The sequence below is a fragment of the Clavelina lepadiformis genome, chromosome 5, assembly GCF_947623445.1.
Source record: "Clavelina lepadiformis chromosome 5, kaClaLepa1.1, whole genome shotgun sequence".
In the NCBI taxonomy this organism is placed as follows: domain Eukaryota; kingdom Metazoa; phylum Chordata; class Ascidiacea; order Aplousobranchia; family Clavelinidae; genus Clavelina; species Clavelina lepadiformis.
In genome coordinates, this window is record NC_135244.1 from 7,562,029 (window position 1) to 7,577,768 (window position 15,740).

General features: G+C 35.2%; 1 protein-coding gene across 8 annotated transcripts in view; it reads left to right on the plus strand.

The window, feature by feature from the left end:
* LOC143460520 (intermembrane lipid transfer protein VPS13A-like) overlaps positions 1-15,740 on the plus strand; it is a 36,969-nt gene that overhangs the window by 20,395 nt on the left and 834 nt on the right. For 4 of the 8 annotated variants that reach the window (XM_076958050.1, XM_076958051.1, XM_076958053.1 and 1 more), the window contains 34 exons: positions 29-175; positions 336-515; positions 663-729; positions 777-923; positions 1,052-1,239; positions 1,338-1,433; positions 1,561-1,778; positions 2,343-2,584; positions 2,841-3,024; positions 3,105-3,259; positions 3,921-4,111; positions 4,185-4,314; positions 4,434-4,567; positions 4,675-4,834; positions 5,099-5,333; positions 5,491-5,658; positions 5,907-6,081; positions 6,477-6,545; positions 7,217-7,418; positions 8,367-8,477; positions 9,338-9,483; positions 9,663-9,839; positions 9,905-10,003; positions 10,083-10,199; positions 10,335-10,471; positions 10,588-10,739; positions 10,850-10,969; positions 11,168-11,331; positions 11,521-11,690; positions 12,016-12,133; positions 12,287-12,381; positions 13,216-13,339; positions 14,369-14,623; positions 15,594-15,668. In XM_076958050.1, coding sequence (XP_076814165.1) covers positions 29-175; positions 336-515; positions 663-729; positions 777-923; positions 1,052-1,239; positions 1,338-1,433; positions 1,561-1,778; positions 2,343-2,584; positions 2,841-3,024; positions 3,105-3,259; positions 3,921-4,111; positions 4,185-4,314; positions 4,434-4,567; positions 4,675-4,834; positions 5,099-5,333; positions 5,491-5,658; positions 5,907-6,081; positions 6,477-6,545; positions 7,217-7,418; positions 8,367-8,477; positions 9,338-9,483; positions 9,663-9,839; positions 9,905-10,003; positions 10,083-10,199; positions 10,335-10,471; positions 10,588-10,739; positions 10,850-10,969; positions 11,168-11,331; positions 11,521-11,690; positions 12,016-12,133; positions 12,287-12,381; positions 13,216-13,339; positions 14,369-14,623; positions 15,594-15,668 — 5,148 coding nt within the window. Of the gene's footprint in view, positions 1-28; positions 176-335; positions 516-662; positions 730-776; positions 924-1,051; positions 1,240-1,337; positions 1,434-1,560; positions 1,779-2,342; positions 2,585-2,840; positions 3,025-3,104; positions 3,260-3,920; positions 4,112-4,184; positions 4,315-4,433; positions 4,568-4,674; positions 4,835-5,098; positions 5,334-5,490; positions 5,659-5,906; positions 6,082-6,476; positions 6,546-7,216; positions 7,419-8,366; positions 8,478-9,337; positions 9,484-9,662; positions 9,840-9,904; positions 10,004-10,082; positions 10,200-10,334; positions 10,472-10,587; positions 10,740-10,849; positions 10,970-11,167; positions 11,332-11,520; positions 11,691-12,015; positions 12,134-12,286; positions 12,382-13,215; positions 13,340-14,029; positions 14,066-14,368; positions 14,624-15,593; positions 15,669-15,740 lie in introns of all 8 variants that reach the window. The other 4 variants (XM_076958055.1, XM_076958052.1, XM_076958056.1 and 1 more) reach the window with 4 other exon arrangements.

A 15,740-nucleotide genomic window follows, 5' to 3' on the forward strand; every position in this document is an offset into this window, starting at 1 on the left:
TTTAACGTCTGTTTGCTAATTGCTATAGATGGCAGCATCAGTGGAGGAACTGGATTTAGTGAGTTGCTCTTTTAGATGTGTGCTTGAGAAAGCCACCCCAAATACATACACTCACAAAGAGATTCTGGCTCCATGTAATGTCAATTTCGCAGGCCTCATCACAGACACGGTGCAGGTAACGCTGATCCTATTTTCCTTACTTTTTACAGAGTTGTTGTTCACAATATTTTAAATAGCCGCTTGCCAATCAAGTACCAGCAAGATTAAGAAGGTTATGAATGAATTGTTACGAGATAACTACTTTTTTGCATCTTTCCGACGTACTGTTTCTCTAGGATTTTGATGTGTCTGCAACTGATATTCGCTTAAAAGCTACCCCGGTAATCATCAATACAATCAGTGAAATAGTTGCACAGATGTCACCAGTGCCACCAGAGAAGAAGGAAGAGAAGGGTTTTAGGCGTCAAATTACATCACTTTCACTTCAGCCTCTGTCAATTTGGACCTCACAAAAGGCAAAGAACTTAAATAAATAAACAAACAAAAAATATATTGGATTTAAAATAATGTGACTGCAAGTCTAATACCAAAATGTCTTGTTTTCCGAAAACCAATACTTTAATTCTTTGTTTTTATTTTATCTGTTTGTCTTGATGTGGCAGATTGCTGATGTAAAACTATGGTTTATGAAAGAAACAGAAAAATCGTCATCAGTGGATCCAGAAGAAGGTATTGCATTTCAAGGTTTTCTGTTTGTCATATCAATACTGTCGTAGATTTTGTCATTGTTGCAGAAGATAGAATTTCAACTAGTTCAAAGATAGAAACGGCCAAAGTGAATATTCCTCTCATAAAAATTCAACTGGAAGCAGGATCTGGCCACCACACTGTTCCATTGCTCATACAAGAATGTACAGTAAAAGGTAAATGCTGCTAAAAGGTACTGAGCTAGGGTTATTTGAAATTGCCATCACCGGGATTCTAGGCAACCTGATTGTGTAACGTTAAATGTTATCATCTGTGTTTGTTAATGATATTTATTTGGTCAAAGGCTCTGCTGAAAACTGGAGCTGTGGAGAAATGAGCGGTGATTTTGTTGTTACGCTTGGTATGGCATACTTCAATGATGCGCTCTCTGTCTGGGAACCTTTGGTTGAACCTGTTGAGGTTGATTCTACAGATATAGAATCAAAATATGAGCCGTGGAAGCTTGTTGTTAGGATTCAACAAAGAAAACCAGTAAGTTTTATCTGGTAATTGTGTGCTTGTTTGAGTTTACCTTTGTTTTCAAAACTTCACCCGATCATCACTGTAATTTTGTTACTTTTAATTTGCAGGCTAAAGATGATAGCGCTGATCTGCCTGCTCTGATGACAGTTACTATCGAATCTCACAACATTTTGCAGACGACAATTTCTAACGCTGCCTTGAAGGTACTAGACAGCTGAGCCTGCTGAAGAACCATTACATTATCTAATTACTGTAACACAATTCGTATCAGTTAACGCAAAGTGTTTTCGCCCCTTTATTATATATATTGCTATTATTTTTGTCTTCAAGGTAATTAACGTGCTTGGCAAGGCTTTCAAAGATGCAGCTTTGAGCAGAAGATACAGTAGTACAAAAAAGAAAAAGAGGAGGGAGCACAGCTCATCGTTCGTGGGTGCGCAGCAAAGTGGCGCTGCTGTAGTTGTGAGAAACTTGCTGGGGTGTGAGGTTTTGATCAATCTTGGCAATGCTTTGGAACTTGTTGAAAAGAAAACAAAATCTGGAAATGGGTAAGTTGTTCGTTAAGTCTGACATTTTTTGCTTATTTGTTCTCAATTTAGAGTGTGTTTGTACAAGGAATGTCAAAGATAACTTTGGGAATGAAAGTATATCAAAGTATTTTAAATGCTTAATCAAATATCGCACACTATTGCCTCTCTTTCAAAGGAAATTTCATTGTATGCTATTTCTTTCTACTTGCTTCCTTTATACACACTTTTTATTGTTGTTTTCTACTTATTTCTTTCTACACAAAAAATGTATAAGTGATACCTGCGGTGAAATAGTTGTTTACAACGTTGTGAAATTTTGTCAGTTACACTCCAGTTGTTAGCTTGGCAATATTATCATGAAATGAATATGGCATAATTACTGAATACTGGCTTTGCACTCGCATTTGGCATTATTTTCCCATTCTTTAGGAGGAAAAATTTTCTAATATGTAACTACGAGACCTGGAATGTGTATTAAGACAACCAGTGATGACATATTTCATCTAATATCTTTTGTAATTTGCTATGAGCTTTTCTGGCACAATTTTTACCGACACACGTTTTCCACACAACTGTTTGCAGATATCCACTTCCACATGAAGAAAGGCTACTAATTGATTACATACAGCCAGGTGACCCTGACATCTGGACCGTCCTACTTAACCAGGAAAATATGCTGTATAATGAAGGAGCTCGAGTTAGAGTCCAGTTTCCATCCGGTCATGGAGCAGACATTGATGTATCGCATACTGGCACCACCTTTCATATGATCTCAGATAATAAAAGATCATTGCCATTTGTTTCTGTTGTTGACAGTGTTGCTGGTAATTTGTTGATGCTTTTTGATTTTTTTTGGTGTGGTAAAATGGGCTAGTAATAAGAAATTGTCTTTATACTACATAAATTGGAAGATTTTCGATATGTTATGCATTAATGAAATGATATGCATAGTTAGCTTAGTAATGCTACTGGTAATGTTATTTTGTTACGGATCATTATTAGGAGTGTTGATGTCTTTGTCCATTGACGAATGTTGCATACATATATTTGCATATATGTTATGTTTTCTTATTTATTCAGGAATATGGACAGTGCTTCTGAGATCACACATTGTTATGTACAACCATTTAACTCTTGATGTACATCTTTTCCACAAAACACCTAAAGCAGTCAAAGTCAGTGAAATTGGTGCAGAGAAGAGCTTACCAATTCCACCACATGACACTAAAAGCCAGTCCATCTGGATTAAACCAGTGGCGGAAAAGTAAGTTTTAATTGTATGATAAAAGTATTTGAACCTACTTTTTGTAAATGTAAACTGATATCAAATAATATATTCTCCAGGGGTGAACTGGAAAGTGCTCTTGTTTCCTGGAAAAACGTTGTGGACACAAATACAATGGATGGGTATGTTGTTAGGTGTGCTCCTGTAGGAGCCGGTGCTAGACCTACCTTCATTTCTGTCACATTCAAGGAAGAAGCACTCACTCGCACTGAAGGTTTTTGCTTAAAAATTTCAAATATCTTACACTTTGTTGGCCACAGAGCTTGGCAGCACTCTTTTAAAAGATCTAGCTCCTCGGAACTAAAGCATCGCTTGTGCTTTTGCTCTTCTATGACAAAGGAGCTAGAGCTTTTAAAAGAGTTAAAAGACTTTTAAAAGACTCGTTTTCCCACATTCGCTCTTTTTAACAATTTTCAAAGATATTTTGTAAGCAAATTTGCCATGTAGAGCTTATCTCTATCTTTAACGTAATATGTATAAATGTTATGAAATTTCATTCAAACCGAAGTAGAAGAGTTCTGTTTTGGTCACACTTACCACGAATGATCAATATAAGTCTAGAGTATTGTGAACCTTCTAGAATTATAGATGCCCATGTTCATTAAGGTGATAGGCTAGATTCACTTCCAAATGTATAGTACTTTTGTAACAATAATAAAGGCAATGTGAAACAAATTACCGGTGCTAGTAAAATGTCTAATGATCGTTGTAACGAATAGAATTAGTCTCAAAGAAGACAAAAATCTTTAACTTTTTTTCAACCACTTTTATCCATTGAATTTTTTTAACCACTTCGGTTGGCCATTTAAATATTTTTTGACAGAACCGACTTTTTTGCAATTTTAACTCAAGGTTTTTGATTTTTTCTATCACAGAAATAACATTTGCTGAACCAGGCATTGAAATTCATTTACGACCCCCAGTAATTTTCTGCAATTATCTTCCATTTTCCATCAATATTGGTGCAATTGGAGTTGCTTATGAGGGAAAACCCAGAACACTTGAAGCAGGCAACGTCATTCCGGCTATGGACATAGAAATGGGAAAAAGCAAACTAAGAGTGAAGGTACAAAGTTATTTGTTCGCTTCATGAAACTTTTTCTCGATGTAACATTTTACACTTATTTTGGACTGTGTAGATTCCGTTATATAGAAATAAAGAATGGACTACAACATTAGATTTACAAGAAAATCTTCCAGAGTTATCACCATGGACTTTTCATGAACCAAAAAATCCTCACTCAGTCATAACTTTGGCCAAGCAGATATGTAAGACAGCTAAATCAGTCTGTGCATAATGTATAAAAGTACCATTCTGCAAACCATAACTGTGTATTACACAGTGTGTAACTTGTAATGTTGTGAGTAAAAATATCCTCGTGCTGCAGCATATACAGATGGTGTGATGAAGATCACTCTCTATTCACCATACTGGATGGTGAATAAAAGCGGACTTACATTGGATTACAAGTCATCAGATGAGAATGAAAAGAATGCAATTCAGCATACAGAGGACAGTCAGGTATATTTTGTTGGAAACATTTTCAAAATTTCATAAAGTTGAAAAAGAACCTGCATGCTAAAAGAAATTATTGCTTACTTCCATAGTACATCTGTTATATCTTGCAGGGTGTAATTTTGTTTTCATTTACGTCAAAATCATTCTTCTCCAAAAACAAACTTCAAACAAGGGTTTGCAACTCTGCTTTTAGCGATAGCTTTTCTATTGACACGGTTGGAAGCTCGGGTGCAATCAGTTGCAAAGCAAAGCAGTTTAATTACATGATTGGTAAAGCACTTTAATAGTTGAAATCGGTGTAAATTTTTGTAGTTGGTAACCAGTATAGGTTTACATTTATTAATTACCAACCGTAATGTTGAAATCCGGTAGAGATAACCTGAATATTGTTTTTGAACAAAGCTGTATTTGAAATGTCAAAAAGAATATCTTGAAAGTTTAAGCGTCTTCACTTTTCTGTTTACATGGAAAATTTTTTAATGTAAACTTTAAGTTTGTATTCTATTTCTAAAAACTGAAACCGCCGTATTTTAGGTATGAAGATTAGCCTGACCAGTTTCAGCCTTACAAAGATGGTCACCTTCACATCATACTACAGTTTCCACAACAAGACTGACATCTATATTGAAATAGCTGAAGCTAATGCAAACCCACGCAACTTCATCCCTGTTGCGTCTGGTGATAAGGTTAATTTCTGGCCAGAATGTAGTGAAAAGTTTTTGGTGCTGAGAGAGAAAGACGTTGAAAATTCTACTTCCACTAAATTTAGGTGATGTCAAAGTTAAAAAAGTGTTCTTAACACATGTTCGTTACCCTTTAACGTTGATATCAATGACAGTTTTAATTTCTGCACGCTTTCCCTCACATTGTACTTGAACAGTGGTAATGCGTTCGTTAGTATCAATTTTTAAATAAAATTCTTTTAGGTTTGACCTACTTGAAAGTGGAGTGCTTTTAAAAATTGGAAATTATGCCATTTTCGCTGAAATTTCAGTAACAGAAGCATCGATTGAAATTTCTGTTCGAAACTACTTCAGTGGTGCCACTGCCCTTCTGGTGGTGAATGATACAAATTGGCTTACCGTGGAGTGCTGGTAAATTAGTTTAAACTTTTTTAATAGCTTTCCAATTTGCACTTTTCCTGGTATACAATGTGTCCAACAAATTTCAAAAAGCGATAATCTTTCTGTAACATAATGACCTTAATGTACATTTCCATGAAATTTTCACTCTTTTCAACATTCTATTTTTATTCTTTATCACCTGAACTTGTGATTCGTGAGCCACATTGAAATTTTGGAGTTTAATTGCAGTAGTATAAATAATACTCTGTTCTACTTAGGCAAACTGGAACAGAAAGTAAGATTTGCGTGGAGCCACGTGAATCCCATCACATGTTGTGGAGTGACCCAACAATCAATCGTGAGGTGACATGGCGTACATCCAGTGAAAAAGAAATGACCATCAATATATTTAATGAACAAGCAGACTCATTTCCGATATCGTCGGATACAAAGGTTTGTGATCATATTGTTAGTACTGGCCTTTTTATATACTTTAAAAGTTTTCTGGTGTTTTGTTTTTAAATATTTTATAGTAATGCTTAAAATATTGAGAAGTTTACTTATGTATCATAATTTTGGAGTGGCCTTACTAAATGTGTTTGTGTGTCGTTTTGTAACTGATGTACTTTTGGGAAAATATTCTGTTTTAAACATGTCTCTAAAAACTAACAAAATACGAATTCTTCAAACAGTGCAGTAGATATTTTGACAATGGGCTGGTTCGGAAACTTTTTTTTTTAGAATTTTTAAAGTTATTAATATATATCTAACATACATAATATACATAATACACATAGTTATTATTTTTTGTTGGTTAACAAGTCATTTAAGATGTTATCTTACTTCAGAGAAAGCCAAAGGTTTTAGAAACTCTACGCAACAAACTAAGTACGAAAAGTTCAAATAGTATATCCAAGGTATATATCAGAAAATGGTCATATTGGCATGCTTTAATCCACATACTAACCTGGTGGGAGGTATAGCGCACTTAGAAAGGGAATTGTGTTTTTTATTTATTTATCTGTTATTTTTGTTTTTTCTCCATCATTAGTTGTTACTATTAGCCATGAAAAAGCTATTTTCTGCAATGGACTACTTGTATGTGATAGTGGGAGAAAATATTTTGGAAACGCTCAGCAGACGCTATTGTTTTTACCAAGCATGCTTTTGAGAATCCTGCCACATTTCCAAGTTTGAAAAACTAACCAATCACCTTAAATGTTGTCCATTCCATATGAATTTCATCAATGACAAAAACGTTCGTAGTGCCTTTCATGTGAGCATCTTCCATCCACAAATGCTTTTTAACAAACATTTTGGCATACCTTGCACTGACCACGTCGTCATTTTTAACCTTTTGGTCCATCCTAACTTTTGCAATGGTTATACTTGGAATGATGCGTGATTACTTATATTGTTTTAAAATGTTTATCTATATTCTTAATTTATTGCTTGGCTGAATGGCTGCAGTAATGGCAAGTTACTCATCAACACAAAGCATTTATTAGTTTCTTACAAAGGAGTTATTTTTTGTTTCGCAGTTCATTTTAAAGCCACTGTTGCTAAATCAAGCTTTTGTTTGCTGCAGATGCACTATGTGGTGTTTGTGGATGGTTTACAAAGAGTTTTGCTTTTTACCGAAAGTGCGAGAAGGGCCAAGTTAGTTGAAGCTTCAATGAGATTGGAACGAGCCAGTTTTGAGCTCAATCTTTCCTTGAAGGGCATCGCGTGTTCATTGACAGACAGCACTGCACATCGGGAAGTGGCGTTCCTTGCAATCACCAGTTCTGGTAAGTTTATCCCCAGTCTTAGTGCCTTAACCTGCTGTGGTTGTACTATGCTACGACAATGTATCCTTGGGAACTGAATCTAATTACATTCAAATCAATGTTTCATGTACTTTCTAAATCTAGAAACTTTTATTGTTTCGCTTTCTTTGGCATACGTAATCAGTTTTGTTGTAAACTTTATTTTCACATCACAAAACCACTACCTGCTTGTGAAAATTGTCCTGAATTAAACCGCGTTACTTAAGTTTAACAATTATCATCTAATGTGAACCACTACTAACCTAAAGATAAAGGAAAATTACTGCTTGGGCTTGAATATTGTAACTTCCAAATTCTTTAAACCATTTAATATAGGGTTGCCATACCGTCCGGAAAATTCCGGACATGTCCGGAATGTAGGGTTAAATTTTGCGTCCGGGAGGAATTTTAAAAAATGCTCAAATGTCCGGAATTTTATGATGGGCGTTTTGGGGGAATTAGAATTGCGGGAATAATCCTGTAAATCAGAGGTGTCCAACACGTGGCACGCGACGAGTCTGACCTAGACCCTAGCGGCCTAGCCTAGAGATCAAATCAGAAATAGCCCAATAGCCTAGTGAATTCACGACACTATGTTCAAAAATCCACTCCGGTATACAATGGATAGGCAAAGCATTGCTAGTGTGACGTCATATTGACAGACAATGTGTTCATACCTCATTTTTAAAAACCGCTAGTGGGCACTAAAGAGTGTCCGGATTTTAGGCCACGAAAATATGGTAACCCTAATTTAATATTTATTATTTATTAATAATAACCATTATTTAATAGGGTTGGAAATTCCGGATTAGGAATAAACTACCCAAGTATAAGTATATATTTTGTATTGTAGAATCCCAGCTATACTGCATCATTAAAATATGTTTAATGACATTAATTTTTGTACTTGTTTCGTGAACCAAATTGTAGGTTTGGTTTGGGAAGAACGACCTAGAAAGAGATGGAAAACTCTTGCTGTAAAATATAGTCAGCTTCTTGAAAACGCTTATCAGAAACAACTGCAGGGTCAAACTATAACAGGTGAAAAATACACACGTATTCAATTATTCCTATTTTACGGTATATAGCAGTGATTCCCAACCGCGGCTCTTAGCTAGCCTTCTTGCGGCTCTCATTGACCCCTGAAAATCCCACAAAAAATATAAAAAATCTATTTATAATAATTAGGGCGATTATTTTTTGACTTGTCAAAAATTGTGTTATTTTTGTTGTTAGTTTTGCTATTCGTTGGTACATGTTTTCATGCTTTAAAATTTTCGTTATAATTAATTGAGTGTTTTCATGCGGCTCTATACATACTCTAAAGCAGAGGTCGGGAACCTATGGCTCGCGAGCCAGATATGGAACTTTTGATGACGGCATCTGGCTCGCAGATAAATCTAAGCTGGCATTTCTTAGCACAATTGTTACAAATAAAACTTTTCTGTTATTTGTAGTTTTGTAATTTCTGTACCATGCAGCACCAGAAATCGCATTAACCTTAAGTAGCATGTTATTAAAGAGTAAATTCAGACATTTACCGTTGTCTAAAATTGTTGGTTTTGCTTAAAAATGCACACGTTAGTTGCATTAAGTGTTGAAAAATATTATATGGCTCCAACGGAAATAAAACTAACAATATGTGGCTTTCATGGCTCTTTCGCCAAAAAGGTTCCCGACCCCTGCTCTAAAGTTTGAAATTCGGCCCCGACACCAAAAAAGGTTGGGAACCACTGGTATATAGCCTCAGCTGCTTACTTCGATGCGATTAATTTTTATCAGCTGAGTGTCGGAAAACCTCGGTAGTACACCTTGGTTTCACAGTTTTTATTTTGCTGCAACTATGTGTTAATCGCTTTACTTTCACATGTCTACTTGGCAATGAAAACATTTGATTTTAGAGCCCTTGACGCTGGATAAATACACATTTAACCTTAATACCATGAAGGTTTTGCAACCCAACAACGGTTCACTTCAGCGATCATTTTCACCGGGAGTTTCACTTCAGTTTACATCCAACCCACACCAGATGACAGTGCATGCGAAGGTTTTTCTCACCTAATATCACTTTGTTCATACATTGCAATATTTGCCTTATTGTTATCAGAAAGCACATTAAAAGGTTTAGATGAGAATTTTCGCAACTCCAGGGTATGTTTTCATACCGATTGATATTATTGGAAAATATTTATTTGCTTTTAGCAATGATTCGTTGTTATGTTGCAGATTAACAAACTTCAACTGGACAGCCAGCTTCCTAGTGCTGTGTTCCCAGTGATTCTTAACCCCATTCCATTGCCCAAATCTGTGGCAGTTGACTGTGTTCCAAAACCGTTTATTGAACTAAGCTTCATGCAAACGAATACAGAGAATAAAACATTTAATCACATCAAGTACTTTAAGGTACATAGGTTTTGTGTTGCTTTGAGTCCTTCTCATATTTCATTAACATTCTATAACTTATTCAGGTCCTGGTACAAGAGTTTAGTATTAAGGTGGACATGGGTTTTATTACTGCTATTCTTCCGGTGTTTGGAGCTGAAAAGCTTACCACCACTCGGGAGCAGGTATTTTTTATTTGATTAAAGAAAAAAAGCAACCGGTGAGCCTTCAACACTACATTTAAGTATTTATGTTTGCTTACAGGAACTGCAATATTTTCAGAATGATCTTTCCTATACAGTTAGTGTTGAAAACGAAGACATGGAAAATTCAAAGACCATCGTTAATTATTATGACATTTTGCATTTGTCTCCCATAAAGGTACTGTGATTTGTAGTCATGTTTAGTTTCAGATGTTTACATTTTGTCAATCTGGGATTGCGGTATGAGATCGTGTGGAACATTGCTGCACAAGCCTGTATTAAGACTTTTTGTATCAATTCTATCTGATATTAGGTGCATGTTTCCTTTTCAATGCAAAATAACATCAGTGAATCACCGGGAAATACAACCTTGTTACCATTTGATGCATTCAGCGTTGTGCTGCAGTCTGTTGGGGTCACACTGTCTGATATAGATGACGTCGTGTTTAAGTATGTCCCATCATACTGTTACATATTGTACAAATTTATTGTGCTGCTTGTACTTGTTTTATGTTCTGAGAACTTTGGACTTTTATTTAAAGTTTCATTACTTTTGTATTTGTCAGGCTCGCTTACTTTGAACGTAAGTTCCAATTCTTCAGTACATCAGCATTCACCAATGCAGTAACTTTGCATTATGCTGGTCAGGCCATTAAGCAGTTGTACGTCTTGGTACTTGGACTAGATGTTATTGGAAATCCATACGGCTTGGTCATGGGTTTGTAACTGTTGGATTTTTAAAGCAGCTACTTAAACTCCTCCTACTGTTTGAAAATGTCATCATTCTTGTCATATGCTTACATAAAATTCTGTGCTTCTTCTGTTTAGGTATTGCGGAAGGCGTTACAAGCTTGTTCTATGAACCTTACCAGGGGATAATTCAGGGACCAGGGGAGTTCTTTGAAGGATTGGGCCTGGGTGCCATAAACTTATTCAGCAGTACCGTAGGTATGTGGATCAGTGGATGCACATATTGCTCTATTGCTTGAAAATAAAAATTTAATACAATAATTTGTCTAATGTTTTTTCATTTATCAGTGAACATGCATTACGTAATATTTACAGTGCAGTTACAATATTGCAGCTTTATTACAGTGTAAAAATGTTAATGGATGAAGCAAAACAAGTATTATATTTTTCTCTCAGGTGGTGCAGCAGGTGCAGTGTCAAAAGTCACCGGTGCCCTTGGCAAGGGAATTGCCTCAATCACTATGGATGACGATTTTAAAAGACAACGACTAGAAGAAAAAAACAGACAACCTGCCGATGTAACAGAAGGTTTGGCAAGAGGTGGAAAAAGCTTGGTTATGGTGAGGAGTTTTTAAATGAAATTTAAAACTGTTTCTCTTATCTGCTTTCCTTGCAAACTCTTTAAGTGTTGTGAATATAACAATCACTATCCATGTGTATTCAATATTCACATTGAAACATGTACTGATATTAATAAATATTACTGAACAGTCTACAATGCAATACATTTCAGTTGTTGTATTTTATAGGGTGTGTTCAGTGGTGTTACAGGAATTGTAACTAAACCAATTGAGGGTGCAAAGAAGGATGGGGCTGCCGGATTTTTCAAAGGAATTGGAAAGGGTCTTATTGGGGTAGTGGCACGTCCTGTCAGTGGTGTAATTGATCTAGCCAGCAGTACATTTGAAGGCATTCAAAAGTATGCATCTCATAAGTTACAACTTACAATTAATTGGATAGTATTATATAAATCTATCCATCAATTTATTATATTAAGCAATCAAACAGCATTTAGTGTAGGATAGTTGCACATCAAATCATGTTTGAGATACACCGCATTTGTGAGAAAACCAACGGTGTAGTACCTTCTATTGATGCTACAGTAGATTAGAAAGTAAATATATTGACATTAACAAGTTCCATTAATCACTAATCTGTCATACGAATTATTTAAAAACATCACAGCTTGTACGTCAGAAGCGCATTTCTCTGTACTTTACCCACATTCACGTTGTTTTCCCCAGGGTGGCAGACATGAGCGAGGAGGTAAGGAAAATTCGACCTGCAAGATGGATTGACCCCCAAACTGGCATTATTCAACCATACTCACTGAAGCGTGCTCAGGGGGCAGCTATTCTTGAGGTTTTAAGAAGTTTAACTTTTTGCATTTTTAGAGAGTGGTTTGCAGGGAATGTGTTTGAAAGTAGCAACTTATTTTGTCTATTTTTCTCTTGGGTGCAATTGTTAACGTAGACAACAAGTAGTGTAGTTGTCACAAATACTTTGTGTCCACAGGAAGTAGATAATGGTAGGTATGCCAAATCTGAACGGTATTTAGACCATGTGCCTCTCAAAAAAGATCGCAAAGCTGTTCTTCTGATTACTAACAAGTTAGTTTTATGTGATTGGTAAATGCTTAATATAGTGTTGATACCTTTCCAGTTTGTTTTACGTTTTTAATGTAATTAAAAAACTAGTTTCATGTGGCGTTATCATAGTGTTTGGTATAGTGGTTCTCAATTTTTTTTTATTACTCCCTTACTAATTCCAAACGTTTTCAAGTCCTACCAAACATGAATTTACATTAACACGGAATATTGAATATACTGTGATGTCATAATGATGGAGATTTAGGTGGGATTTACTAGAGCTCAAAATTTGGACAAATGATAATCCATCTAAACGTTTAGGCCTAACAAAAAGTACAAACTTTCTTTTTTGTAAGCGAACATTTCTTTTGTACTCAAACAAAATGTATACAGTTAGCCTATTACATAATTAGTTAGTGTAACCACAGTATGACGGTGTCTTTTAACTCCAGCGGTAACATTTATGAGTAATATAATATGGACTTGAAAATAGTAGAAACAATAAACCTGTTATCCTCCCCTGTTTTCTCAATTTCTCTTCATTTTCTCCCTTGGCCAAATTTCCTTCGTCAATCATAGAAATTACACCCTTGTTAAGTCAAGTGACTTTCGTTGAGGATCACCGGTTTAGTATTACTGGTAGTTTTCAAGTAGCTGTTTGTGACTAATTTGTCTAGAATTGCTATATAAAGCCCTATTGAATACTAGATATCTCGTTGATTTACTCACATTTGTATCAATATGTTTACATGGTCCTGTTTTATCTGCACTTCATGTAGGAATCTTTAACTTTCACTGGTTTGTATGTTTTAATGAGCATGGACAAAACAAGGCATAACTGTGATTTGCACACAGGCTGATGATAGAAACACACACTGGTGAACTCTTAGGGCAGTGGAAATGTGATTGGAAGTGCTCCTTCCATGACTTAACTGAGGCACCACACACCACTAAGAACGGCCTCAAGTTTCAATTCAAGGTGCTTTTATATACTTCACTTTTCAAATGTATTTTATATATATATATGCTATTATTTTTTGTACCTGATGTAGTTTGGTGTTAACTGCTTTTGTGCTCAGTTTCAATTGTATGAGTTGCAAAATTGGTGATTTGTTTTAAATGTTTCTGAATATTACCTATTTTGCAAATGTTTAAAATGAGTAAATACTATTTAATACCTATCATTAACGGCTTCACTTCATACCTTTGTTTGGTGGTAATTTCATCACAAAAAATGTTTGTGAGAATTGTTAATTTATAATTGTTTCTCAGTTCGGTTTTAAACTTTGTATTGCAAAACTTACCAGCATCAAGTAATTGAATCGTTAGTCAATAATGTCTTATAGACATATTTCTACCATTATTTAGCTTGTTTGTTTGTTTGATATGGCATAGCTTGTTTCAAAACATTTTCTGCTATTCATGCAAAATCATTTTGTAAAAAAATTATCTGAGCCAGTTATGCAATGCAAAATCTTATCAATATAAACTATTGCGAGTATAAACTACTGATAGAAATTTTTTGAATCGACATCATAAGGTTTATGGCATTGCATTTGTATGATGGATATGCCTTGCTGTTATAAGAGTTATATTTTGCCATTTTTAACGTCATTGATATTTTGTGTTATATTTGCCTATTTCTACATAATTTTGAAATGATAAACAGAAACGTAGAAAAAGATCATCAGTTAAGCGACTGAAGGTAACTTAATGCTCATTAGGCATGCAATGGTTTGTAAAATTGCCGATGCAAAACTTCGCATGTCAGAAGTGCAGTCACATTGCTACTGCTGAACAAGTTTACTTTATTCACTGGAATTTTAACCAACTAATAATGCAATAAAATGCATGTCATTTAAGTTTCTTTGAGATTGAGGTTGCACTTTATCCAAATAAACGTGTCAAACATTTCATTTGCTTACAAGTTTAGGATTAACGTCATGAATGACACGCCACTTATCTGTATTTAACCCGAATGCATGTATTTTGTTGCTGCCTTATCCAGCTCGATAGTGGTGCAGCAACACCGATCTTTGGAACATCTGCATCCCAGACTCCAGCACAGCAAATAGAAAATGTTTTCAAACCTCTTTCTCGGGCATTTTCATTGGGCAAGCCAGCGTCTAGGTCTTCTTCGTCAGGTTTAAAAAACCCATTTACCAGTATGTTCAGAAGCAGCACAGTTGCAGAACCGCCTGTGCAGTTTTCAAAAGGAGCTACCAGATTACAAATTAACACAAGAGAAAATGATGAAGAACAGGTGCCATTAGCTGTTGTATAAACAAGCACTGCAATCAGTTTTAATATGTTTATACCGGTAATTGGTTTGCTGTGGACATTGCTGCTGCTGATGTAATTTCAGAATTCATGCCGTAATTACAACACCTAAATTCCAACTGAATTTATGAACAATCCACATGGCACAAGCATTGCACTAACAGAGGTTTTTGATATAAAAATTTTGTGTAACGATCACCAGAGCCCAGACATCAAATTACATTCAAATCAGCTATGCTGCAGACATGTTTGCAGAGTTTTAGGATTTCATAATTAATGTTTAATAAGGAATTTTGCTGTGCTTTTGCATGGATAAGTTTGAGATGTTGTGATCAAGGAATTTTTTTATTTGCATTTGAATAATTCATTTGTTCTTTGTGTGCATGTCATTTGATCATTGTATAATACAAAGTTGCATAATATAGTTTTAGCAACAGTGTGACAATTTACTTGTTACATTTTAGTTCATTGAGCTACTTTATAGTGTTTAAAGCATTTTCAATTTGCTAAATTTGCATTTATCTAACAGCTTTAAATGAAGTGCTGCATAGGCCTGGGAATTTAGCTGATATTTCTCTGCAGTTAGCCCTAATATATGCCAATGGCTAAGTCGCAGTGTTAATTGCAGGGAAAACTATTATTTTTTTCTGGAGAATAGGTATAAAAACTGCAAAGTAAGTCATGTCAGAATCAAAAGGCATGCGTTAGAATAAAGTATTAACTGAACAGTAATTTTATAAGTTGATGAATTACCGAGATTTTTGCTCCAAATACTTTCAAACATATACATTTTGGGATAATTACTGACAAAAAAAATATTTTTAGTCGCGAAGAGCTTTAGCCATTACATGGCTATTATCCGGGTAACTTTTCCCAGGCCTAATGTGGCAGCAACTAATGGTAGTCTACTAATTTAGACGCTGTCATAACTAAATTTTGTGTTTCGTTTCAAGTCAAAAACAAAATCCATCTTTGGCATGAAGTCAAACCATCATTCTGTCACCTTCCACGAAATGAAATTTGCTGAGGTAATTTAGAATGGAAGCTGCAAGGTGGTTGTTAATATGATTGTTAATTATTATGTTAACCTATCACTAAAA